The sequence below is a fragment of the Orcinus orca genome, chromosome 4 (genome assembly GCF_937001465.1).
Source record: "Orcinus orca chromosome 4, mOrcOrc1.1, whole genome shotgun sequence".
NCBI classification, from domain to species: Eukaryota; Metazoa; Chordata; class Mammalia; order Artiodactyla; family Delphinidae; genus Orcinus; species Orcinus orca.
Genome location: NC_064562.1, coordinates 109880008 through 109906563, shown reverse-complemented (window position 1 = coordinate 109906563; position 26556 = coordinate 109880008). Strand labels below are relative to the sequence as shown.

The window sequence follows — 26556 nt, the reverse complement described above, 5'->3', positions numbered from 1 at the left end:
TAGAAATATAAAAGGAGTCTGAAGGTTACAAAGAATGCTTATTAAGAAAAAGGAAAAGGCAGATATGGTGGTGATATAAAACAATGAAAAATAGATGATTGTTTCTCATTCTGTTGGCTCTGTGTCTTTTCCTGTGCTTCAAATTCCTTACATAAGCCTTTTTGTTAAATCCCTGTCTTTTTAAAAATAATTTGGGGGTTGGGGTAGGCTGGGAGAAATAAGGACTTAGAAGGTACACAAAATGTGCCATAAGTAAAAGTCTTTAGCAACACACTAAACTAAATCCCATTTAACCCACAGCCAGGCAATCCAAAGGGAAGGAGCCATGTTCTTACATACTTTACATGGACCACCATACCAAAGCTTTCCTTCTCAGCCATGGGAAAAATTAAGCATCAGACTTTGAGTATTCTTACTATTCAAGTTTTGGACACAATCACACAAGCCAATCACAAAAGCTATGCTTTTGTACTACTAAAGAGGTAAGGAATATTATCCTCATTTTAAGACATCCCTTTACACTTTAAAATAAATGGCTAAAATACAGTAAAATCAATGGATGTAAATCCATTTACCATTTTTCATTCAAAATGGATAACTTAAAAAAACCAAACAGTATTCTTATCTGCAAGAGGCACAGATTTGCTGAAGAGTCAACATGCAATTGTGCCATTGCTCTTAAAACCCAGACTTCATAGGTTTAAAAGTACAGAGAAATAACTGATCAGTTCAAATTCTCCTTATGAATGGAAACATGCTACTTGATGATAAACTATGATCAATTTTTCTATACATATATAACTTTGAAAGAGATATACTTCTAAGAGATACCTTTGCCTTTTACCAATTTGCTTCGAGGTAGTTGGTATCCACCTGTTATACAACGTTCATGGGTCAGGTAATCACAAATCTTTACAATACTAGCCTTCTAAATCTCACAATGCATTATATATTAAGACATTGTGCACGGAAATAAAACTGGGGACAATTATATATTTAAACTTAGGGAGTAAAAAATTCACAAAATACCATTAAAAAGAGAAACTTCAAAAATCCATTTGTACTGCAAAATTCCACAATGGTCTGGTGTAAAACATGTAAAAAGACATACAAAGAATATAATCAAAATGATTAATGCTAATGATTTAATATATAGACAAATCACAAGACTAGAAGTATTTCAAAATCAATCGATAAATGCTTATCAGCAGGAAGAATGTTGACGTACAAAATAAGGATAGTGCAAGAAGAGCTGCAATCTATTTCTCTTCACTTTTGAGATTTTGATTATGAACTGTACAGCTCGCTAGAGATGCTGCTGTCAAATTCAGATTCCATTCAATGGGACGATTAAGGCACATCTTAATGGGGCTCAAAGGGCAACTTGCTGTATTCCCATCAGACAAATTCACTTTCTCATCAGTTTTCACTTGTAGCATGCTGGAAAAAAAAAAGTGTAAAGCACTTTAGTTTTTACTTTAATTTCAAAGAAACTATCAACCTTGTAAAAGAAAATTCAGTAGTTTTATTGTTCAGACCTCTAAACAATAGAGATGATTGATGGGTTTTCTTTAGCTCCTGTCTCCTTAATGAACTGAATTCAACACAGGTGATTGAGAGGTCACTCAGATACCACTGGACAAAATTAGCATATACAGATTTCATCAGTGTACATCAGAAAGGATATTTAACCTACTGAGCTTGGCCGGATTCAACCGTTCTTTTAACTTTTCCTTTAACATACCAGGATCACAGCCTCTTTGAGACAAGAAGGAATTAACCTTTGTTGAATGCCTACCATATTCTAGGCACATTCACATGCATAATCTCAAATTTCATAACCACCAAGCAAGGTTGGTATACTGTAAGCTCGTAAGAAACGATAAAAGTGAGTCACAGAGTTCCAGTACAAATAAAGTCGAATGGGCTGGAACTGGAATACAGTCCTTGCTCTTTCCCTTATGCCTGTCTACTAGCTCTCTGATGAGAATCTTTTCTAAAACCACAGAAACTTGAGAGTCCAAAGGATAGCTAGCCACTCCACATGTGTAATATTAAAGTCAATTCACATCTTCCAATGTGAATCCTTACGTTTAGAAATGATTTAATAGCTTGCTATACATTAGCTCATTTGACACGACTGATGAGTTCAGTTAGACTACATCATTCCTAAGCTTTCTTCAACCGCAGGTCAATGATCCTTCCCACTCGTAAAGAGGAAGCTGAGTTGTGTAGTATTTTAGTGGCTTATTAGAGTTGGTAAATGGCAGCAGCATCCAGACTTCTCTCCTTACAACTTCAAAGAACTGACTCACTTGCCATTCAATAAGCCAGAGATTTAACCTGTTAAACCATATTTTAACAGCCATTATATTTTCACTGAGTTGAGTTCTCCCCAAACAGTCCCAGTTCCACCGAATGACATGGTTTCAATTTTTATAAATAATGAAACAAAATGACAGCTTAAAAGATTGTTCATCAAAAATAGTAAATCATCATTAAAAAAATATCCAAAACCTAGAGATATGATCAATAACAACAATAATGTTTTTCCTTCCTCCAAGGACTGCTAGTCTTCATATTTTTATTTGTATTTTCAAAACAAGAAAGTCTGATGTATGACTCTTTGAGAAACTCTAAAGCAAGCTATAAAAATACAATGATATTAATTGAGGTAGCTTGGTAGGTAAGTATATCAGGCATCAAACTCTACAATAAAACAATGGCATGGAGCAACAAATCATAGTCCTAAAAACGATTTTTTTTTCTGTTTTCTGTTTGCTATTTGATTGACAAAGGTGTATTCATCAGAGAATACTATTCAGTAACTACACTATTGTTCTTTTCAATACTTTAAAGACTTTTAAAGTTACTTTTCTAGAGAGTGTACTCCAAATTTGGGAACACAAATGCCAGGGATGCACAAAACTATACACATGCATGGGAAGAAAATAGTCAAGAAAAAGAACTAAATGTTGTTAGTACCAATATACAGATTGACATGTTTAATTCATAAATATATACCTACAAAAACAAAACTAGCTGGTGTTTGAAGTTTGGGCACTACTGATCTTGAAGTGCTAGAACCAGAGGCATTAGAACAGCAGAGCTAGAAGTGACCTTTCTAGTCCCCACTTCCCCGCTTTTTTTTTTTAAAGAGATGATAGGGAAACTAAGATATAGGAAAATAGAAAAATAAACTGCTATTTTTCAGAGTGTTCTAACCAACCAGATGTATGAGAACTAATATAAGAATCTCGATCTCTAATTATAATCCAGTACTTACCAGAGCACTTTTCAATTCCATCTTCTCTACCAGTCAAATTAACAGTTTTTGAATACCCATCAGAAAGCACTTTTGGATACAAAGATGAAGATATAGTCCACGCTTTCAAAAAATTTGCAGTCTACAGGAATTTTTAACAAATATACCTTTATATTTGGAAATTAAAATTTTGACTAGTTAGGTTTAATGTTAGAAATTTGTCATAGAATCATATACATTTGTACCAAGTGAAAGATTAATGTTCAACTTAATGTATTTTTTAAACAATGATTTTTTTTTCATGTTTTAAAAATAGGTAATAAATTTGCAAAATTAAAAATAGATAACTACAAAATGTTATACAATGAAGTCTCTCACTGCTCCTAGCCCCTCTTCCAGGAGCAACTACTGTTGCCAATTTCTTGTGTATTATTCCAGATAGTCTCTCTGCATTGATATATATGTATATATGTCTGTTTCAAATATCTCCTTTCCCCCTACACAATTCTGAATACTGTTCTGTATCTTGCTTATATATTTTGGAGATTGTTCCATATTTGTACAATGAATATTTGATTCTTTTAATAGCTACATAGAACTCCATTCTACGGCTATGTCATAATTGACTTAGCCAGTCTTCAACTGACAAACTTTTGGGCTATTCCAATCTTTTGCTTAAAAATATCAATGTATTGAATATTCTTATGTGTGTCTCTTTAAGTATATGTGCAAGTACATCTTCAGGACTGATGTCTAGGATTGGCATGGCTGGGTCAACGGGTGCTTTAAAAATTTTGATAGATATTACCGAAATTCCCTTCACAGACTGTGTACATTTTTACACTCTGACCAATGATATATGAAAATGTCTTCCCTCAAACTCTTATAACAATGTATAATAAAATTTAGGGAAGCTTAAAAAACTGTATGCCCTGGCTTAATTTGCATTTCTCTTCTCAGTACACTTATTTTCATATCTTGAAGCCATTTGTATTTCCTTTTCTGTGTTGCCAGTTGAGACGATGACTTCTCTCGTATTGCCAGGCAGTTAAGAATTAATCCTGTGTTCTGTGTGATTAATCCACAGGGGTGGGATTAATCCAATCCCACCCCTCCCCACCCTGCCTAGCTTATTTGTTGTTTGTATCTGCTTACAGTGAGTTTGTCATGAATCCATTTTAAATTTTATATCATCAAATTTATCAGTCTTTTATTTCATGGCTTCTCTGTTTTACATCATGATTAAAAAGCTTAAGGAGCAGCATTTGAATCATCTGATAAAGTGGCTTTATATGTCCATATCCAGGATTCTAATGAAAGCCCAGCAATAGTGTATCCAGTGGTACTCTTGAGAGTAAAGAATTGGGGAAAATAATGTAAGGACCCAGGTTCCAGTTCTGACAATATTAATAAGCAGCCTTATGACCTTGGACATGTAACCTTAGCCTCCTTCAGCCTCACTTTCCTCATCTGTAGAAAAACAAAAGTAAATGACATCTTCCCTGCTTACATGTTTTTGATGATCTAATTAGAGTCAGTTAACATGCTTTAATAAGCATATGGAGCTATAAACAAATGCAAACGCACATACTTTGGTGAAAGGGGGAAGAAGCTGGAGAGAGGTACTTATCCGAAGTAAGTCCCCTTCTAACTCTATCTCTACCATCCAGGAACCCAGATGGCAAGTGAGGCTGAATAAGGGCAAAGGGTGCCTGCAATGATTATGGCAGACAGCTCAGCCTATTTTCAATACTCCAATAATTTCACTCACCCTAAGACAAAGCCCCTCTCCACCATCTGAATGAAAGTTTATAGAATATGTGCATTTGGAAAGTATCAAAGATAAAAATCATTTGTGAGTTACGAAAATCCAAACAATCATCTGTGATTTAAAGTAATGATACTGATAATTCTAACAAAAATAATTTTTAATATATACAACTTATAATTTAAACTTGTTTTACTTATTACTGGAGATATGTGATAGTTCATTTCTGTCATACAGACAATAAACTTAAGGTGAGCCACACTGCAGGAAACAAATTTTAGTGTGATCAAGACAGGTCCGAAAATAGCATTTGTAGAGCAGTTGCTATATGCCAGGTCCTATGCTAAAAGCCTTTTTTACATTACCTGATTAAGTTCTAACAATCATCCACTGAGGCTCAAAGAAGTAAAATGACTGACCCAAGGTCACACAACTAAGTGAGTCTTCAGGGCCTATGATCTATTTACACTATCCTGCACACTGACTCTTGGTTTGTGATTCTGTCATGATTCTCCCTTCGTGTTAATATCCATTTATCTATTTCTTTAGAATACTTAACATACGCCACATGTCTGGCCTACGACCATAACCTTATCCAGGAGACCTATATGTTTAGAGCATGACTTTTCTTTATGTTTAACTAAAGAGGGGGCTGCCAGTCATACTTTTAATTTCTCAGTGTGAAAAAAGGAAAAAACGTTAGGGCAGAGACTGACATGAGAGCTACCATAAAACTATTCTTTAGGTTAAGGGTTTCAGGGAACACAGTTTATCTTTTCAAAGAGAGAAAGAACTCAGTTGTATGCATGGATAAACAATTCTGATATAGGATTTGGAATTTGAATAGTTGCTATAATGTCGCTGAAACCATCGAATTTGAACTTAATGCCAGTGGGTGACTGGTTTATTTTCCTTTGGAAATAATTAACTGAATTAATTACTGTTAATTCAGTAAAAAGTTTACTGAATAGTTGTAACTCAGCACTGTCTTTGACCCTGATCTCTCTACAAATCTGACCAAATATCATGATATGGTTGTCAGTTTGCAAAACTAGAGCAGAGAACCTTCCTGAAGTAGACAAGTGTATTCCCATGTTTTGGATGTAATAAGAAGTTATAAAAATGAAGTCATTGGTCTACTGGACCCTAAATGTGATGGTTCTTAGGTTCTAGGAGGCCAGTATAGAGGACCATGCCACAGAGCAAAATGTTTCACTTCTATACGGAGCAGGCATGTGTTCATCAGCAAGGTCCGCTGTTAAGTAAAGTTAAATCCTTAACCAGTACCTACCTAATATGTTAGGAATATAAAAGACTGTGATGGTATCTGTCTTCAAGGGTTTTGCAGCTTGGTAAGGAGACAGTGGGGAAAAAGTATTCATAAGTTACCAGAATTAAAAGCAGTAAAGGGCTTCCCTGGTGGTGCAGCGGTTGGGAGCCCGCCTGCCGATGCAGGGGACACGGGTTCGTGCCCCGGTCTGAGAAGATCCCACGTGCCGCGGAGCGGCTGGGCCCGTGAGCCATGGCCGCTGAGCCTGCGCGTCCGGAGCCTGTGCTCCGCGGCGGGAGAGGCCACAGCAGTGAGAGGCCCACGTACCGCAAAAAAAAACAAAAAAACAAAAAAACAAAAAAAAAAAGCAGTAAAAAAAGGAGTAGCTAAGGGCAAAGGGATTACAGAGAAGGGAAAGATGAATCCCAGAAGTGGGGAGATGAGGGGGAAAAACATTTGAAATAGGTCTTTAGGGATGAGGATTTTAGGAAAGTGGGACAGAGGGAGACTTTAGAGCCTGAGTTCTGATCCTGAATCAAATCACTCACCGCTGAGTGTACATTCCTTAGCCTCTAAGCTTCAATTTAACTGGATAGTGAAGATAGAATACCACCATCTTAAGGGTAATGTGATTATTAAAGGAGTTGATGTAGATAAAGCACCTGGCATAGAGAATGCATGTAATGTGCCCAGCTGGACACATAGTAAGGAGTCAAATGTTAGTACTAATAACAAAAATCAAAATAAAAAATTACATGTGTGGGAATAAAGTATGGCAGATATGTGTATGATTTGTTTCTACAATGTTCACCATACTAGTTTGTTCCTATAATTTGTATAGTCAGATAATAATATGACAGTTTAATTTTGAATCTCTGGGCTTAAAGGGGATCAAACGTAAAAAAGCCATACAATGTAGCCAGGTAAACATGGTCCACTAGTGAACCATGAGGTCTAACACGACCAAATAGGTCCTTTCTCTTGTTGGCAAACTCTCTAAGAGTTAGGTTGTACAAGTTTTTTGGTTTTTTTAAAAGACTTAATTTATCTCAAGAGTAAAATTTCCGTTTGGTAAGATATGGATGAATTTAAAGGCTTTGACAGATTGTTAAGGGGGAGATTTTAAGTCAGCCATTTTTTTCTGACTTGCTTTTGATTATTTGATGTGGTTACTGGAGGAGCAGAAGAACCTGGTGGTTAAGAGCAAGACTTGGAAATCTGAGAGTCTCGGATTAGAGTCCTAGATTTGCAATTTTACTGCAACCAATTTTAGGAAAATTACTTTTTCAATAAAAGATTAGCACGTATACAGATTGCCAACAAACACATGAAAGGATGCTCAACATCACTAATCATTAGAGAAATGCAAATCAAAACTACAATGAGATATCACCTCACACCAGTCAGAATGGCCATCATCAAAAAATCTACAAACAATAAATGCTGGAGAGGGTGTGGAGAAAAGGGAACCCTCCTACACTGTTGGTGGGAATGTAAACTGATACAGCCACTATGGAGAACAGTATGGAGTTCCTTAAAAAACTAAAAACAGAACTACCACATGACCCAGCAATCCCACTACTGGGCATATATACCCTGAGAAAACCATAATTCAAAAAGGGTCATGTACCACAATGTTCATTGCAGCACTATTTACAATAGCCAGGACATGGAAGCAACCTAAGTGTCCATCGACATATGAATGAGTAAAGAAGATGTGGCATATATATACAATGGAATATTACTCAGCCATTTCTAGTGAGTTATTTCTAGTGAGGTGGATGGACCTAGAGTCTGTCATATAGAGTGAAGTAAGTCAGAAAGAGAAAAAGAAATATTGTATGCTATCACGTATATATGGAATCTAAAAAAAAAAAAGAAGAACCTAGGGGCAAGACAGGTATAAAGATGCAGATGTAGAGAATGGCCTTGAGGACACAGGGAGGGGGAAGGGTAAAGCTGGGACAAAGCGAGAGAGTGGCATGGACATATATACACTACCAAATGTAAAATGATAGCTAGTAGGAAGCAGCAGCATAGCACAGGCAGATGGGCTTGGTGCTTTGTGACCACCTAGAGGGGTGAGATAGGGTGGGTGGGAGGGAGACGCAAGAGGGAGACGATATGGGGATATATGTATATGTATAGCTGATTCACTTTGTTAAAAAGCAGAAACTAACACACCATTGTAAAGCAATTATACTCCAATAAAGATGTTAAAAAAAAAAGAAAGATTAACACATGGTGCATAGTATGTGCTTAATTAGTAAGTGCTACCATGATTATCAGAGAGCAAACCATGGTAATCAAGAATTCAAAAGAAAACATTTAGAATTGAATCATTTCTACTGAGAAATGAGATAATCTACCTGAATTTTTAGTTGAATGGAATGAAGGAGATTGCAGTCAGATCAAAGGTACAAAACAAATTCTCTCCAGGAATCAATGAACAGTTTGCATTGCTACGTGACTTAGAAATGATTCCTGGCCTTGTAGGGATCCCTGAATTTCTTAGTGAACTTGTATATTAAATTAGTACAACACAACTGTGCCTAAAGCAGTACTGTATTCAAATATTCAGTAACTACATGTGATTCACATACCTTTATAAAAATAAAATAGAAAACTTCAGTACTAAATTAATATGAAAGTAAAAGCAATTAGCAAGTTGTTTATCTAAAATAATGCCAACTAACTGTAAAAGATCGCCGAACCTGGCATGACTTAAAACAAATGTTTTTGAACCCTGTTCCCATAGGCCTTCTCAGGAACTTATCAATGATCATCATCAATGATTCCGACCCTCTTTTTTTTTTTTTTTAAATATACCATCTGTGGCAGATTAATTCCATTAATAGCCTCAGTTCTTCACCCATCACTATATGCACTCTCTCTGCCCTGTCATTTTACCATGTCCTCTCATTCTGCCTCACCTATGTGATTTGCTCTAGCTAATGGGATATTAGCAAATATGATGCAAGCTGAAGTTGAGAAATTGGGCATTTATGCTCACTTTTACACCTCTGCTTTTGCCCTGAGAACATGCCTGGGCTGGTTTACCGGATGGCTATGAGAGACTCAGGGGGAAGCTGCTATGGAGCAGGGCGAAGCTATCCACTTGACAGCCAGCTAACCCCAAAACACTCGACGGAGCCCAGCCAATATCCAAAGAACCTCCAGGCTTATTTTCAAATCACTGATTCATGAGTGAAATAAATGCTTATTTACTTTAAGCTAACGAGTTTTGGGGTGGTGTGTAATGTAGCATTGCTGTGGCAATAGATAAATAATAGACCATCTCTTCTCAACTGGATCCTCACCATGATGTTTAAACAAGTGCGAGGTCTCTCATTCCTTAAAAAACAAGGCTTCACTCAATCTTTTACCTTCCTGAGGTTAATATTTTTAGAGTTAGATTACTTTAATGAGTTGTCCTATACTTGCTCCCACCATTTTCGATACCTCTCATTCTTTAACCTACTCCAATCTAGCTTCCAGGGACAGTACTCCATGAGGACAGCACTAAAGTCACCAATGAAATGATAAGTCTAATGAACGATCTTTAGTTTTCAACTTTTTTGCCTTCCTAACAACATTCAACACTGTTGCCCATTTCTTCTGCTATGGACTGGATTGTGTCGGGCCCCTCTCTCCCCCATGCCCCTCCCGTCTCCCTGCCTCAGATTTATATATTAAGAGATATAGGGCTTTTAGGAAATAATTAAGGTGAAATGAGGTCACAGGGCAGGGCCATAATCCAATAGGATTGATGTCCCTATAAGACGAGAAGGAGATACCAGAGAACAGGAAAATGGCCTGCAAGCCAGGAAGAGAGCTCTCATCGGCAACACAGAACCCTCCAGATCTTGGACTTCCCAGCCTCCAGAACTGTGAGGCAATAAATTTCTGTTGTTTAAGTCATGCAGTCCATGTTATTTTGTTATGGCAGCCTGAGCAGAGTAAGATACACTCTTTCTTGAGACTCACTTTTTTTTGGCTTTTGAGACAAAAAACAATACTGGCTTTCCTCTGCCTCTTCCTGTCACTGCAAGGCATCCCACTCTACCTGCAGAATACATATTGGCATTTCTCAAGGTTGAGTCCCAGGCTTTCTTTTCTTCTTCTCCTATACTCTCCCTTAGCTCTCATCCATACTCAGTTTCAGTCATGAATGATATCCTAGATATCTCAATTTTCCTGAGTACTCAACCTAAAGCAGCTCTCCCTAAAAACTCCTTATGTCATTTAATTTCATTAACACAGAATTTACCAGTGCCTTCTTTCTGTTTTCTATTTTATTTTTCCCCCCTCCCAAAAAAATACAAGCTTGATGACAGTAGAAATCCCTGCTGGTCTTATTCAGTATATTATTTTCAGCACCTAGCATACAGAAACTGGATAAATATTTGTTAAAAAAATAAATCTGGGATATTTGTTTCTGGCCATGATGAAGTAACAAAATGAATTTGCCCTCTCACTTTAAACAACTTAAAAAAACCCCACAAAATATATGAAATAATGTTTTTAAGATAATGGACGACAGGAAGTACAGCATGACAATGATTCCTGACAAAAGGGAAGCAAAAGGTGGTAAGACCTAAAATTTTCTCTGGCTTACTGCTTGGAGAGTTTCCAGGCTGCAATATAGGGGGAACCCAAATAGAGCTTGGAAATCTTCCTGAGAAAGGAAGACAGAGTTTGGAGGTGAAGGAGTCCCAGGTGACTAGAATGTGTGGAGCAGAATACAGGATAGAGAGCTGCAGAGAGAGCTAGTTCCAGAGCTCCTCGCAAGTCTGTAGATAAATACTGATCAGTACATTAATGCTTCCCACGGCTGTGAGAAAGACCACTGAAAAGGACCAGCTGGAAAATACCTAGAGGCCATGCAGGACTGGATATGATTGGTGTTCCCACCAAAAAGAACGGAAAGACCTCCTAGCCCCTGGGGCATTAAGTAGAGTCCTCAGACAGGTGTTGGTACTACCTGACTAGTGGGGTAAAATTAGCCACTGAGAGGACGTGAACATGGTTTTTGAGAACATGCATGGTCTATCCTTCACTTGCTCCTCAATCTTCACCACACCTGACATCATGCTCCTCCTTTCCGTCTTGACTCAAGACACACCAGTCATGTCTTATCCCTCTTACCCACCAGGAATACCATGCCTCATACTTTTTTCACATTCAGTTCTTCCTGGAAGATCACTGCTCCCCTCCCCATTCTCTGCCACTTGGCCTAGTTGGTTCCTACTCAGTCTTCCTACTCACTCTCACTCAGCTCAATGGTCATTTCCTCAGAAGTCTTCCTTCACTTCTCTAACTTGATAAGATCTCCCTATAAGGAATTCTCATAGTACCACCTACGAATTAAGAAGTTGTAAGATTTGTGTAACTGTTTTTTCAATGTCTGCCTCTCCAAACAAACTTGACCATGAATGGAGTGACATCTGGTTTTGTCCCCCCATCATATTCCATATGTCTAGCATACTGCCTGGCACACAGGAGACAAACCTTTTTGAAAGAATTAATGGGGTCTATAGATACTGGCTTTTAAAATCTAGCCTTCCGTACGTTTATATAACACAGAGGCAAAGAAGCAAACAAATGAATTTTCCAGGTTGCCTAGAACTGGAATTGAGCGGGAGAAAAAAGAAGCCAAGGTCTTGCTTAAAATTAAACAAAAACAAGGAAGAAAAAAACCTGGCAGGATGAAATCATTCACACACCTACTCTGCCTTTTATTTTTCTGTAAACAAAAGGTGAACTCAGTAGGCTTTATATTATGATAATCACAGGATACTCAGCTCCACTACAAAGAAAACTATTTACTGCCCAGGAAAAATGAGGAGAAAAACATGGTAGCCATGAAAGCTGAATTAAAAATTTTGAATTACTAAGTGAAGAAATAGAGAAGGAAAAAAGGGGTAGAAAAGGGGAGAAGAGAACACTTGAGGAAGGAATTTAAGGTGTGAAGCACTGAAATCAATCTCTTTCCAACAGGTGGTAGCAGCTGGTTAAGGAAGAGAAGGGTGACCCTTGAACTTACCTCAGATAGACAAAGCAGGTCTGGAGGCTGCTGGGAGAGAATAAAGGTTTACAAAACAGAATAAAACTGGCATTGATGCTCCCCCAGCACCACTGTGCTGGATAAAGACAGGTCTTGTTCCATAGAGAAAAACAAAATAACACAGCTACACGTCAGAAATGTATTGTGTGTGAGGTGGGAGTGGACAACAGGGAGCGAGTATGGATGGGTGTTGGGAATTAACTGGATATAATAATCTTAATTTACTAAAAAAATACAATAATTTTTTTTTCTAGTCACACCTTATTAAAATTCTACTGATATTACCAGGGGTCAGCAAACTTTTTCTGCAAAGGGCCAGATAATTACTATATTAGGCTTTGTGGGCTTTATAATCTCTGTTGTAACTACTCAATTCAGCTTCTGTGGCATAAAAACAGCAATAGACAAACACATAAGTGAATGAGCATGGCAGTGTTCCAATAAAACTACTTACAGACGCCCCAAGTTAGAAAGTTAATTTTGTTTGAAAATAGTGCTGTACTCCACATCCATTAAAAGGGAGAATCAGGGCTTCCCTGGTGGTGCAGTGGTTGAGAGTGCCTGCCGATGCAGGGTCGCCTGGACTCAGGTCCGTGCCCCGGTCTGGGAAGATCCCACATGCCTCGCAGAGGCTGGGCCCGTGAGCCATGACCACTGAGCCTGCGCATCCGGAGCTTGTGCTCCGCAACGGAAGAGGCCACAGCAGTGAGAGGCCCGCGTACCGCAAAAAAAAAAAGGGAGAATCAAACAAATTATCTTTCTTTAACTTACACTAATTATGTTGCCAAAGTGAAAAAACAACTTGAAATATTTTTTGATAAGTTCCCTGAGTTCCTTTGTAACTCTAGTATCTAACAATGCATGGTAGATCAAAAGAAAAATATACAATATTTGTTGAATAAATTGAATAGTTTTCCATGAAAGATATGGGGCAATTAGTAAAGCAGAATGTCCGTAACAGTTGACAAAGCAATGGTATATAAGATATGCAATAACAATTCTAAGACAAAAAATCAAGACAAGGAATTACTAAAGTAGCTGTTTCATATTTTAACATAGTATTATGGCAATAATACTATATTAAAACTCTTTAAAACCTAACATTCTTCTCTTTACTCAGTTCCTATGAAAATTATGATGGGAAAATAACCAATTGTAAACAGAATGGATTTTTATTAACATTTTTTGATTTCATTAGAATACTTTAAATTATTGGGTCACAGTTTTAATATTTTTACTGATGGAACTGGCAAGTAAAATGGTAATATGAAGCCCATGTAATAAAGAATAGGTCAATGTATTTATTATTTCTTACATTAAAATATCTGTCTTTGTTTCATCCAGTTCTGACCAAATTAAGTGTGGATAAATTAAGACTTGAGACACTGATCTCGTATGTTTTCCTAAACTCGTAAGATACTTTCTCATGGTCTGTAATACAGAGAGGAAAGCCACCTGAACTGACTGCTACCACAGCTCTTCCTTTCTTAACTCATTATGAAATAAAATCTAATATACAAAAATGAAACTTATTCTACGAAATAGGCTGATCCACCATGCACTGTTAGACATTAGACTTACAAAGGAACTCAGAGAACTTATCAAAAAATATTTCAAGTTGTTTTTTCACTTTGGCAACATAATTAGTATAAGCTGAAGAAAGATAATTTGTTTGATTCTCCCTATTAATGGATATGGAGTACAGCACTATTTTCAAACAAAATTAACTTTCTAACTTGGGGCATCTGTAAGCAGTTTTATTGGAACATTGCCATGCTCATTCACTTACGTGTTTGTCTATTCCTATTTTTATGCCACAGAAGCTGAATTGAGTAGTTGCAACAGAGATTATAAAGCCCACAAAGCCTAAAATATTAATTATGTGTCTTCTTTCAATGGTGAATCTTAGTAAAGCACTTATAATTTAATTTTGATTACTCTAACGATTTACGTACAACAAGAACAAATCTAGTACATAGATTAACTTACAGTTTTACAGTCATTGCTTTCTTTCTGGGAACATCACAGTAAGTACAGAGAAAGCCTAGCAGGAAACTATGTAGAGCAGTGCTTCCTAATTATGTTGCCCAAACTGTGTTCTGTGGGATATAAAATTTGGAGAATGCAGTTTAACATGCTAATGGGGCACTGCGACTCAATAAGCGCAGGAAAGAGAAGGCAGCATTTCCCAACGTTATTAGACCACAGAACGCTCTGCACACAGAACATCTTGGTGGACGAGCATTTCCTGGAATACACCTTTGGAATGCTTGCATAGCAAACTACATTAAGGTGACTAAATCATCTGGAAACGTTTTTCTATCAGAATGAAATTCAGAAAATCATCTACTCTATGTTTCACAGTTTTTCCATTAGAAGATAATTATGATGCTGAGTAACGGCACATGAAGTAACTCTAATTCTAAATTTTCTTTTTAAATGCTAAAGGATACTCTGTGCCGAGGGCTGCCTCAACCATACAAATTTAAAAGAATATCTTGAGTTAGGATTCAAAAAAAATATGGTAAAATGTTCATTAGCAGGACCAGAGAAGTATGCACGGTTAGTATCAGTTTTAGGTAGTTAAAGGAGTAATCACCCATCAGTTATATACCTGAGTGAAAACCAGAATTCTGAATGGAAAGAATATATATATATATATATATATATATATATATATATATATATATATATTCAGTCGGTTTTGAGGATAGACCACAAAACAGGAGAAGCTGACAAACTGAACTTTTTTCAATCCAATCGAAAGTGTCAACTTGAGTTCTGAATTTTTACGGGAAAATTTAACGTTTTAGGCAAATAGTAGCTTTAAGTACACATTAGGTTATTCTAGTTTGAAATTTCCTCAGAGGTGTCCAAAGTCCATTTATTACATCCAGATATGTATCAATTAGGAAAAGGCACACCTTTGCTTTAGGAATTCAAGACACTGACATTGAAGAGGTCTATATTATTATTTTCAATAGTCACACACAATTTTAGGCCATTATCACCTCCGAAACCATCTCTTAGAATTGGCCCTTCACACACCCCATTCTGCCCTCCCCTCAAATCTACACTGTGTGCAGCTATTAGAAAAAGACTCCTTAGAATTACACTTTGATCACATAGTTTATCACAATTCACAGAATAAATTCTTGGTTTGATCTCTTTTCTTCCTGTTACACCCACTTGGTGAACCTAATTACTCTTTAAGTATAAGGGCCCACCTTTCTCCAAGCTTACATGCTGGCAACTGAGATAAAATCACAAAGCTGTTCAATCCTGTTATTTCCCGAGACAGTATTTCAAACATTATCCACAGAGCTCAATGCCCACCATGCTACTCTTAGATTACCTCTTGATTCATAGAAAACAGACTCTACTATCCTCAATACTCTGCCCATAAACTGCTTTGCATCCTCATATATTATCCCCACTATCTTCACGTTTTAAGAGAGAAATGGCTCTTCTGGCCAAAACCAATCTCTCTAATGATACCCCAAGATATCCCATAATGAAGTCAGGGGCTTCACTCCATTTCTCCTACTTGCCATCTCATTTTTCTATCTTCTATCTTTTTTTTTCCACTGGCTTCTTCCCATTGGCATCTAAACATCCTTCAACTGGGCTTCCTCTCACTACTTCCCTATTTTCTCTCCAATCGTAGCTATTTACATTTTTCTGTGCTAATTTTCTTCATTTCCTCTTCCTGCATTTAGTCAATCACAACATTTCTGGCTCTATTAGTCCACCAAAACCGCTCTCTCCCAAATCTCTAAAATAACCTCTTGTGCTATGTTCAATGGAACATTTCAAGGCCTAACTGACCTCTTAATAACATTTTACACTGTTGTTTTTTCTCTTCTTAAAACATATTTCATTTCGCCACGCTCTGCTGGCTCTCTTCTTACCTCCTGACTACTCATCAGTCTCCTTTTGCACATATCTTTTCCTTTCTCCATATCTTTGGGGCTCCGAGACCCTATGTTCTTCATATTTTACACTGAACAGTCTCTTCCACTCTCATGGCTTCAATTATTTGCCCCAAATCTGTATCTCCAGCTCAGATCCCTCTCCTGAGCAAAAAACCCATATTAACTCATTCCTTCCTAAACATCTTTTCTTGGATACCCCACTAGATACCTCAAATTTCTTATGTCTAAAACTGAACACCTTGAGTGTTCTCTTATATCTCAGTGAATATTACAATCACCTACCCAGATGCTGAAGCCGAAAACCTGGATGTTATCCTTTATTCCTCTCTTCTCTAAGACAGGTTGATTCTACTTCATGGATCTCTCTCAAATATATCGATTCTTCCCCATTACTGCCACTATTAGGGCTCAAGATATATTTTTTTTCATCAACTGATGCTGACCTCACAATTTGGGCTATGCTTCCATCAGTAGCTTTATTTTTTGCCATTTTTCCATCTACCCCCTGCCCCATCCTTCATTCCTATTTTGTGTCTCAGCTATATGAACTAAATTAACCAGTGCTCCAGACAAGCCTGCTCTCTTCTGTCACCCAAATTTTCCCCATGCAATTTGCTTCTGCCTGAAATACTCTCTGGACTTCTAGTACTTTGTCATCCTTCAAATTCCAGCTTAAAAGTACGAATCCTTGCCTAATTCTCTGAACCTGGGTTCAATTTCCCTGTGACGTGCTCCTACAGTCAATCTCTCCCATCACAGCACTCATCTTTCTACCAGAATTGCCTATTCACTATCCCCCATGAGATGATAAGCTCCTTGAGAGTACAAACCATGACTTTCACCATTCTACCCTCTTAAACCATATAATATCCCACTTAAAACATAAAATACACTCTATATATTGAATAAATAAGTGATATAGATCTTCTTTTTCTCACTTAGATGGAAAAAGAACTTTTTGAACCTTTTCCGGTGCCTAAGAGCATATTGTAGGCATTCAAAAAGTATTTGTTGAAACAAGAATAGAATAGAATTGCATTTCTTCTTCTTCCTTTCCATGTCTACGGTTGATATATAGCAGTACAAATGTAGTCAAGTATAACTTTTAAAACTTCTGTGTATTAAACTATATATGGACAGTTAATCTTGAAATGTTTAAAAACAAGACATTTGTGGTAGAAGCAAAACTCTTTATCAACAGAAATATTCCATTAATTCATTATATACCTAGAAAAGTCCTGTTGTTAAAAGTCTATCTCAAATTTCCAGTCACTAAGTACTCTATGAAGAAGAAAAACACATATAAAACTAATAATGAATTTTAGTGTCATTTCCAAAAAGGCAAAAAGAAGTATGGAATATCAAGAATAATGAGAAAAAAACACCACCTTAAGAAACATTTAGAAATCGGATAATATAACAAATATTGCTATAAATACAACTTTATAAAAATAATGTCCCTGTTGATTGAATGGAAAAAAAAGAATGTTAAAAAATAAAGAAGGAAAGTTATCAGTAAAAGATAAATAAAACTTTAAGCAGAACAGGAACTACTACTAGTAATTTTTAAAATGAGAAAAGGTGAAAAACAACTCTTAATATGATATTAAAAATTTTTTAAATGTCACAAGGATTTGAAATTAATTTGAAAAGTAATAATTAGGCATCTTCCATTTTATTTTTCTAGGGTGATCTCATATTTATAGTGAGGTGAAGAATCATATTAAAATAAATTTACACTTATACCTTAGAAAGATACAATGGTTAAGAAGCTGGAAGGAACAAAATACAGTTCTGTTGAAAACTGACAATGTAAACTAGCTTTAGTATGAAATGAGGATGGTATAAAGAATTAAAAATGAAACACTACACTTTATTCTCCATTCATGGCAGTCTTTTAAAAATATGTGTGAATATTTTTAGGTGAATTATAAGTTCTTTTAAAAAAATAACTATCAGATTTCTTCCCTCTTTTTCCCTGATATACTATTTGTTATAATATTATTTTTAGTTATCCTTAGGGCAAGAAACAAAGGGCATTACTTTTAGATTTGACTCATCTTTCATAATGGAGACTCTAATTTGACCACCTTTAAAATTTTAATCACTGAATGTTAGATAGTTAAAATTTTAAAATCACTGCATGTTAGATATACTGAAATAGGTATTATAAAGTTATTCAGTTAAGTAATTGAATTTTGGGGGTCATAATAATCTTCTAACCTATTAAAACTTGAGTTTAATTACTGATTTTAATATTTTAATTTAGGACCTGAGAGTGTTTTTTTAGCTTTTAAAAAAGTTTTTTAAAAAGGTAATAAAAATAAAGCTGCCAATACCTTCTGGACCCCACAAAAGCCTCCCCTAAAATACACAATGTAACAATGCAACCATATGATAAAATATCCTTAAATTTCCAAATGTAACCTGGCACTCTTTCACATCAGGGAAGTAATCAACAAGCACTACCACAGTCTCACTTATCCTAAATTGTCTAGCACCTATCAATAGGCAGAGCTTGAACTCACTATGATGGCAACTACAGTGTTTACACCCAATTTTTGCTAGGTTCTAGGGGTAACAGTCTCCCTGAGGCACAAATGCCAGGTCAGTATAACTGAGTAAAGCCCATGATTACTTGCTGAAGTCATTTCAGTTTGCATTCTGAATTTAGCATTACCTTAAAATTACCTGTATACGACTTTCTCCCTTGCTAGGCTACGGATCATCTCCGTAAAGAAATCCTTTATATACATGGAATCTAGTTCAATGTCAGATATGAAAAAACTATTCAACAAGTTGCTGATTTATTGGGAAAAAAAATCTTGTTCCTTGATACTCTTTAAATAATAAAATCCTAAAGTGGTTCCCAAAGTAGTACCAAAGGGCCTAACTTAATGGTATGTAAGACTGATACCCTAGGATTATTACATGTTATAGTCTTTATCAATTTAGCCATGAGATAGTTTTTACTTCCTTCCAGATGGTCTCAAATCAAGACAATAAATATATATTAGCCTGTAGTGTAGTAGTTAATTTTTAGATAGTTATTTGGGCATATTTATTTGTCAAACTGTTTTCTATATTTTATATTAGAGCTATCAGATACAAAAGCAGGTAATGTTTACATTAATATTTTTAGAAGCTTTCTATGTCTCAAATATACTTTAATTTGCTTGAAATCCTGGACACATTTAGATGTGGGGAAGTGCACTGGGACATTTAGCAGCACCTAATTTCACGAGTTTCATACTAGGTGCCAAGAAATTAGATTGTCCAAATTTTTTGGAAATAAAACTAAATCAGCTGTTCTTTTTCTACCCATTATCTCATACTTTACTCAAGGCACCTACAATGAAACTTTAAAATTAAGTAGAGAAAAACTTACCTAGTTGGGATTTTGATTAATAGTTTGCCATTTGTCCACTGTTGCAAGACTGCCGTTTATGTCTTTTTGTTGACATTTCTGTGGTCTTCCATGGTGGTCTTTTTCTTTTGTTCAATTTGCTAAGAACTTCAGAACTATCAGAAGGATTCTTGTCATAGTTAACACATTTATTTAATTTACTATTGTCAAGTTGGCTAGGAAATTTATTGCTTGAAGGACTATTTGCTTTAGCATTTTCTATTTCTTTAGATTGCTTTTTAAAAGAATTTTGCCTAGCAGAATGGGATCTTAAGGTAATGTGCTTTGATTCTTCTATGTGAGTTTGATGATTACTTCCACTGTTAACAGATTCAGGAGAGTAAATGATTGTATTTAACTTAAAAGTATTTCTGTGTTCAAGATAGTTGATCTTCCTCAAAAATATTCTACAATCTTTTAAGGTTTTTGACCTCCAATTATTTGGACATACATTTCCTAGTCTTGGGCCCTTTTCAAAATCTTTTTGGCTGCAGTTTGTTCCATTCTCCTTTGCTTCTGACTTAAATTTATTCTCTAAACTACCATGTGTTTTGAAGTCAGACATTGCCACCCTCTCTTGCAAAAAGTCATCCCTGACCTTAGGTGGCAAAATAAACTGATTATCTACTGTGTTTTTTCCTTGGCGTGGGATGTCAGCATTTGTTCCTCCCTCAGTCTTACTCAAAAATTGGTTCTGACAAAAAAATCTTAAGTTCCTCCTTTTAGAGATCCAAGCACCTGTTCCATGGCTGTGCAGCTTTCCCTCTCTTCTCCACCTTTCATGCCGCAACCTCTTAAACTCAGTTCTTTTTAACCTAGTTAGTGTTAAATTACTTTTCACATTTAAGAGTGGAGAGCTAACCACTTTATGCAGTATATGCAACTTCCCTGCTGATTTTGAAGGAGAAGATAGTGCAAATTTTTTAAAGTGCTTTCTGAAGGGGCTGGTATTAAAATCAGAATATTTGGTCCCTAATTTAATTCCTCTGGTATTTATTACTTCCAAAGGGTTTCGTGCATTTGCTTTTCTAACTAGTGAAAGAGACTGCGTTTCTGTTGTTTGCATAAACCAGGTACAGAGTTCATTCAAATCATACTTTTTCTGAAAAAGCATTTTTACAGGTGAAACTTCAAGTTCTAAAAAACAGGTGTCCAAAGGGCTTGCTATTTTGAAGTTATCATTTTCAATGTGTTCTCTTTTTTTATGAACACAATTTTCAGCTTCATCTCCACTCACGGGCACCCAAGCATTTGTTATTTGCTCAAATCTATTGTTTAATTCCTCTAATAAGGAATCGTTTGAAGTAGAAGCAGCCCACCACCTGAGCAAAGGGTTTGATGAAATTATAGGGTCCAAGGATACTTCAGAAATGGGTATTAATTTATCTTCCAAACGCTTTTTTGCATTCCTTGAATTTCTAGCTCCTGGTGTACCTTTGGAAGCTATTTTAATCCTTGACTGCTTATGTTTGTCCTTCTGACTTTTACCTTTCTGCAAATGGAGTTTACACGATTTATGGAGCAGAGCATTTCTATAAATAAGTGAACCAGAAGATGCTAATGAATGTAAGAAATGCAGAGATGGTTTTCGATCCCTAATAGAATGTCTCAAAGGTATAGTAGCAACCATACTTTTTGATCCATTCTTAAATTCGTCAGCTTCAGTGTGCCTTGTATCCACGGTGCACTGGTGATCATATTTTACTTCAGGCAGATTTTTTTCTAATATATTCTCTTGTTCTAAGGGAGGTAAGCAGCTGCTAATACTTACTTCTCTCTCCTGAGGTGAAATTCTATTAATAGTCACAGATATGCCAGAGATTTTCACTTTTGCAGGTCTACCAGGCTTCCTAATTATTGCCAAAGACTTCTGATTTGGTCGAATAATGTTCTTGGAAGGTTGAGGTATCACAGACTTGTTCTTGATAGGTCTAACATATTCAAAGCCAGACCCCAAGGTCTCAGTTTCAGTAGTCAGACTTGAAATAGCACTTATTCTTTCACCCGAGTCTATTTCACATTCTCTAATATTTCTGAGACTATTATATTCTGTTGGAAAATCAGCAACGTTATTATTTAAAGACATACCATTGCTTATGTTTACACTTCCTTCAGAAACATGCCTTTTAGTTCTTCTTGACCTTCCATAAATAACAGTTACTATAATACTCTTCTTATATATACCTTCTTTTACTTCTGATAAGAGAGATTCTGGGCTTTTCTTTTCAGCACTAAAGGACTCATTTTGGCAAATGGTGATGTCCGTTTGGTCAGTTTTAGGTTTGGGTGGTCTTCCAATTGGTCGCTTAATCTGTTTCACAACCTGGGGACCTATTTTTTTAGGTCTACCTGGTTTTCTTTTAAAAGATGAATCAATAGCACTGCTTGAATATTCCTTAGGTTCCTCTTGTGGCTTATCACTATTCAGATCATCTGTAAACACTGCAGAGGATTCTGCAGTTTCTTTTGCACAATTAAATTTGTTTAGTTCTTTTTGGAGACCGTCACCATCATTAAGATTAGAACTATAATTTTCAAAGTTGGCATTTGGGATATTCTCATTTGTTTCTTTTTTTTTTTCATTTACTTGATGAGTTGGTCGTTTTTCTGAAGGAAGATAGCAATTTGATTCGGAATTACCAACTGAAGTTAAAGTATATTTGACTCCTTCACTGCTTTTAACCTCAGATAAAAACATGAGTTTGATAGGACTAGAATAGTTGGCAAAAGAAGAGCTTTCAATGGCTTCATATTTTGTTGGTACATTTTCAACACTGGAAATCAAGCTACCTGTATTTAAAACAGATGACTTTTTCTGGTTATCAAGTCTTTTGTTATTCAAATATATTGTAGGTATATGATTGCTTTTAATATTGGTGGATGCCACTATGGGTTTTGATAAACTCTGCTCTTTGCATGTCATTCTACTTACAGTAAGAGTCATATTTCTACCAGCATGTTGATCTTTATCATCAATTTCGATCAATTTCTTGGATGCTTTATATCCTTCCGATAATGACTGATCATTCCAAGACTTTTTGGCCATATTTATTGTATCTTCCAAACGTTCCACAACAACTTGTAAATTAGAATTCATTGCAATTTTGTTTAAATCTATATTGTGTGAGCTTTCAATCTGAATATTTTTTACTGGATCTTTTTTTTTTGTAGAGTCACAGACTTTTTTGGCCTTAGGTGATTTTTTGAAAATATAATTATTTGTTACGTATATAGAATACCACCCTGGAGGTACAATATTTCGTTTAGTTCTGCTCAAAAGTCCAGGGACATCACTTTTCAAAGGAGTTTGAATATTCTCTAATTTTGGATTCTCTTTATGATTTTGCAAAAAATTTTTTCCAGCCACAGATTTCTCCTGTGATCTTCTTATGCTCCTTTTCTCAGAAGTTGTTTTAAAGCTTTCTGGAAATGCATCAAAAGCCAAGTTAGCTTCTAAATTAAGAGGTAGTTGCAATGATTGTAATCCATAATCTGGTGAAAATGTTTCTGCATGATTATTACCTTGAAGGTTTTTAGAATTTTGTAAAGGCGGCCCTTGGCAATGATAGAATTCTTCTTTGTCCGCTGAAAATAGTTCATCGTGGCACACAAATTTCCTTGGATTTTTTTCAGTGTATTTTTTTCTTACAAAGTTGTCATCAAGACTAGCAAGTTCTCTTTTTATCTGTAAAGACTGCCTTCTAAATATGGGTGAATCAGGAGAGTTGCGCATTGCAAGTAAGGTTTCTTGACGCTTTCGAAATCTTGTCTGAATAATTTTATTTTCTACCTTTTTATCATGTTGACTCAGTAATTCCATAAAACTGTAATCACTGGCCTTTGCATTATGCAAGAGAGAGGTTATTAAATCTCTCAATTTTAAATCATTATCTCTATTACAATCACTGCTAGATAATTTTATAAGGTTTGTCATATCTATCGTTTCTATTGATTTTAACTTTTCATTGATACGATCCATTAAATCTTGAAAAATTACAGTAGTTTCACCTTTTTCTTGATTTGTAGTACAATTACTGCTGTCTTCCAAGAGCAAACAATCAGAGTTACTGGATTTTTTAGTTTTATGCATTTTACCTTCATGATCATCTTTGTCACTGCTTACTTCTGCTGGTGTCAGAGATGGAGGCTGGTTAATGTTTGTTTCAAGTCTGTTATTTTCTAAGGCTGAAAGCTCTGAGATGACATCTTTCAATTTTTCAAATCCTTCAGTCTGTACAGGTGATAATGGTGGGGGTGAGGGACTTCGAGATCTACAAACGTCTTTAAGACTTATTGAAACATCACGTATTTCCCTTGATGAAAGAGGAGTCTGAAAGGCTGATTTTGTGGAATGAATGTTTGGTAAGAGTCCAGAACAACACCTGTGAGAATTATAACTGTTTGCAATTCCTCTATTCACTACTGTCTTAATGTGTTCAATAGTTACAGTTTGGCAAGATAAACAATGTATATCTTTAATACAGACTGGCAGAGGCACAAAACCAGGGCTTTGTCTTTCATTGTGTAAATACCCTCTTTCTGCCAGCCTATATTCACAACTACAGGAGAGCCCATCTAAATCATCTTCAATAAGGGGATTTTGAGATTCTGAAGACACAGAATATGATGTATTACAACAGCAAAGAGAAGCAGCATTCTGCTCTTGGACTAGAAATTTCAACATAGCCAAAACTTGTTGCTGGTGATGTATGCACAAAGATTCCAAAACTTTGCTTAATGCTGATTTTCCTTTTTCCATTTTAGTAGCTTCCTCTGATTTTGCATCAACAGTTGAACTAAAAATAAAAATCAAACAAAAAATGAATTACAGCAAAAATACTAATATCGTAAGGAATTTTAATTTTAACAGAGTTTGAACAAAAGATATTTTGGTATTGCTGGACTCCTAACTCCTATGGAGAGCTGCAATAGTGACATCTTCATTATTGTTTAGCAAAAATAAAATGAAGCACTGGTGATAATTAATTTCCTATGATAAAATATGAGTCAAAGCAAAGCCCTATGTTTTGTGATATAAAAGCTGCTGTTGATGATAGATATGATTATATTTAGAGATTGCTAATGTTTAGTGCTTTGGATATATTAAGAATATTTAATGGAAAGTGCTTCAGAAGGAGTTAAAATTTTTGTAAAGTAGACATGTTATAAATTATTTTGATGGTTATCAGTCCATATTAGTACAAATAAGAAAAATAAGATGTAGGAGAAAATCTTTCTTATCTTTATTTAAAATAGATATTTTTCAAGGTAGTGAAAATAAAATTATGAATAAAAAAGAGTTTTGCATAGTCACAATCAAGGGATTTAGATTTCATATAAATAACAGAATGCCTTTTCTAAGATTAAACTGTAGGCCTTTTAACCTAATAAGAAAATAAAAATTGAAGCTATTTAAAAATGAAATCTATTTTTAATTGATTTTAGATACTAAATTAATTACATCAAAACTAAAGGCATTACTTACCTAATTATTTAATTTCAAATGCTGGAAAATGTCCCACTGCAAAAACTAACATACATCTAATGTTAACTAAAACCCAGGATTACTTAGCAACCAATGTAGAGGTCTACAAAAGGCTTTTTAATCCAATACCAGCAGCAAGAAGAATAAAATATATTAAAAGAATTCTGTTTCAGAAAAGTATCTATTTAAATTAAACATATCACCAAACTCTGTACATGAAAATAGCCTCCCACTTGTGATTTCTTTTATTTGTTGTTGTTAGTTCCTGACTTGTAGAAATTTTATTTAGGGTTGGAGTTGAAATATGCTGATTATGAATTGCTACAGAAGATTGTATTTTGTTTAAATAAAGGGTTATTATGTTCATGAATATTAAAAATTAAAGAATTTTTCTTTTAAAATGAAGTGAGATTTATTTAAAAAATTTTCCTCCCTAAAACTGGCTTACCCTGTTTCACAGATAAGTATGCAATATTTTATCTACATTTTATAAAAACTACGTTGAGTAACAAAAACAACAAATTTTGCAAATTAGATCAAAATTTTTCTAGAAAAACAGTATCTTTGCTAGATTCAACCAATGTTTCACTACTACAACTAGCATGTGATTTGACATAAAGTAGCTATCAAAGAGATAAGAGATACGAAAGTACAGTAAAACTTTTTAAGTCCACTGCCACCTCTAGACAGATGAAGACAGGACATGACCTCAGTATCCTTTCTTTTCTGAAAATAATTTTTTGTAAATGTTTTCATGGTTGGGAGTGTAAAATAATTGAACTGAATCTGAAGATTCACTACTGGATAATTCAAGAAACCTATGTAGAGAACAGAGGCAGGAGTAAATGTTAACTATCAAATAAGAAGATATAAGTGATACTATACGCTTTCCCAGTAAATTAAAAATTATAATTTTCACATAAGCAAAAGAAAACCCCAGAAGTTCTGACAGACACATTTCCAACACGTTTCTTTAAAAGTTATGTTATGGCCTATTAAACATATCTGTGACTAAATAAAGAGATTTTACATGTCTCTCAGAAAAATACATTGCACTATATTTTAAAGATTAACATGCTTTTATAACAGTTCCTGAAATGCTCAAATGATTTTTCTCTGTTAGTAAAGTCTAGAGTAGAAATAATAAAAATTCATGACTAGTGTTAACTATTCTGAAAACCACTGATTTTTATAGCTCTCTTTTGACTTTCCAAGGAAGTCGATACTTATTATTTTTAATAATGGAACTTCAAAAATCTCAAAAATACCACAGTGGCCAGTAATTTCTATCTAATGCCATATGAAGAACAGCTTTAAGAAGTTACTAATTAGATATTCAGGTATTAAGATTTTATATATA

General features: G+C 35.3%; 1 protein-coding gene across 9 annotated transcripts in view; it reads right to left on the bottom strand.

Annotated features, from left to right (window-relative positions):
* Window positions 1-1131: 1131 nt before the first annotated feature.
* LCORL (ligand dependent nuclear receptor corepressor like) overlaps window positions 1132-26556 on the bottom strand; it is a 164868-nt gene continuing 139443 nt past the window's right edge. For 5 of the 9 annotated variants that reach the window (XM_049709478.1, XM_033410644.2, XM_049709479.1 and 2 more), the window contains 2 exons: window positions 21483-24507; window positions 1271-1440 (listed from right to left, as the gene is read on the bottom strand). In XM_049709478.1, coding sequence (XP_049565435.1) covers window positions 1420-1440; window positions 21483-24507 — 3046 coding nt within the window. In that variant the 3' untranslated portion in view covers window positions 1271-1419. Of the gene's footprint in view, window positions 1441-21482; window positions 24508-26556 lie in introns of all 9 variants that reach the window. The other 4 variants (XM_049709482.1, XM_004282516.3, XM_049709485.1 and 1 more) reach the window with 3 other exon arrangements.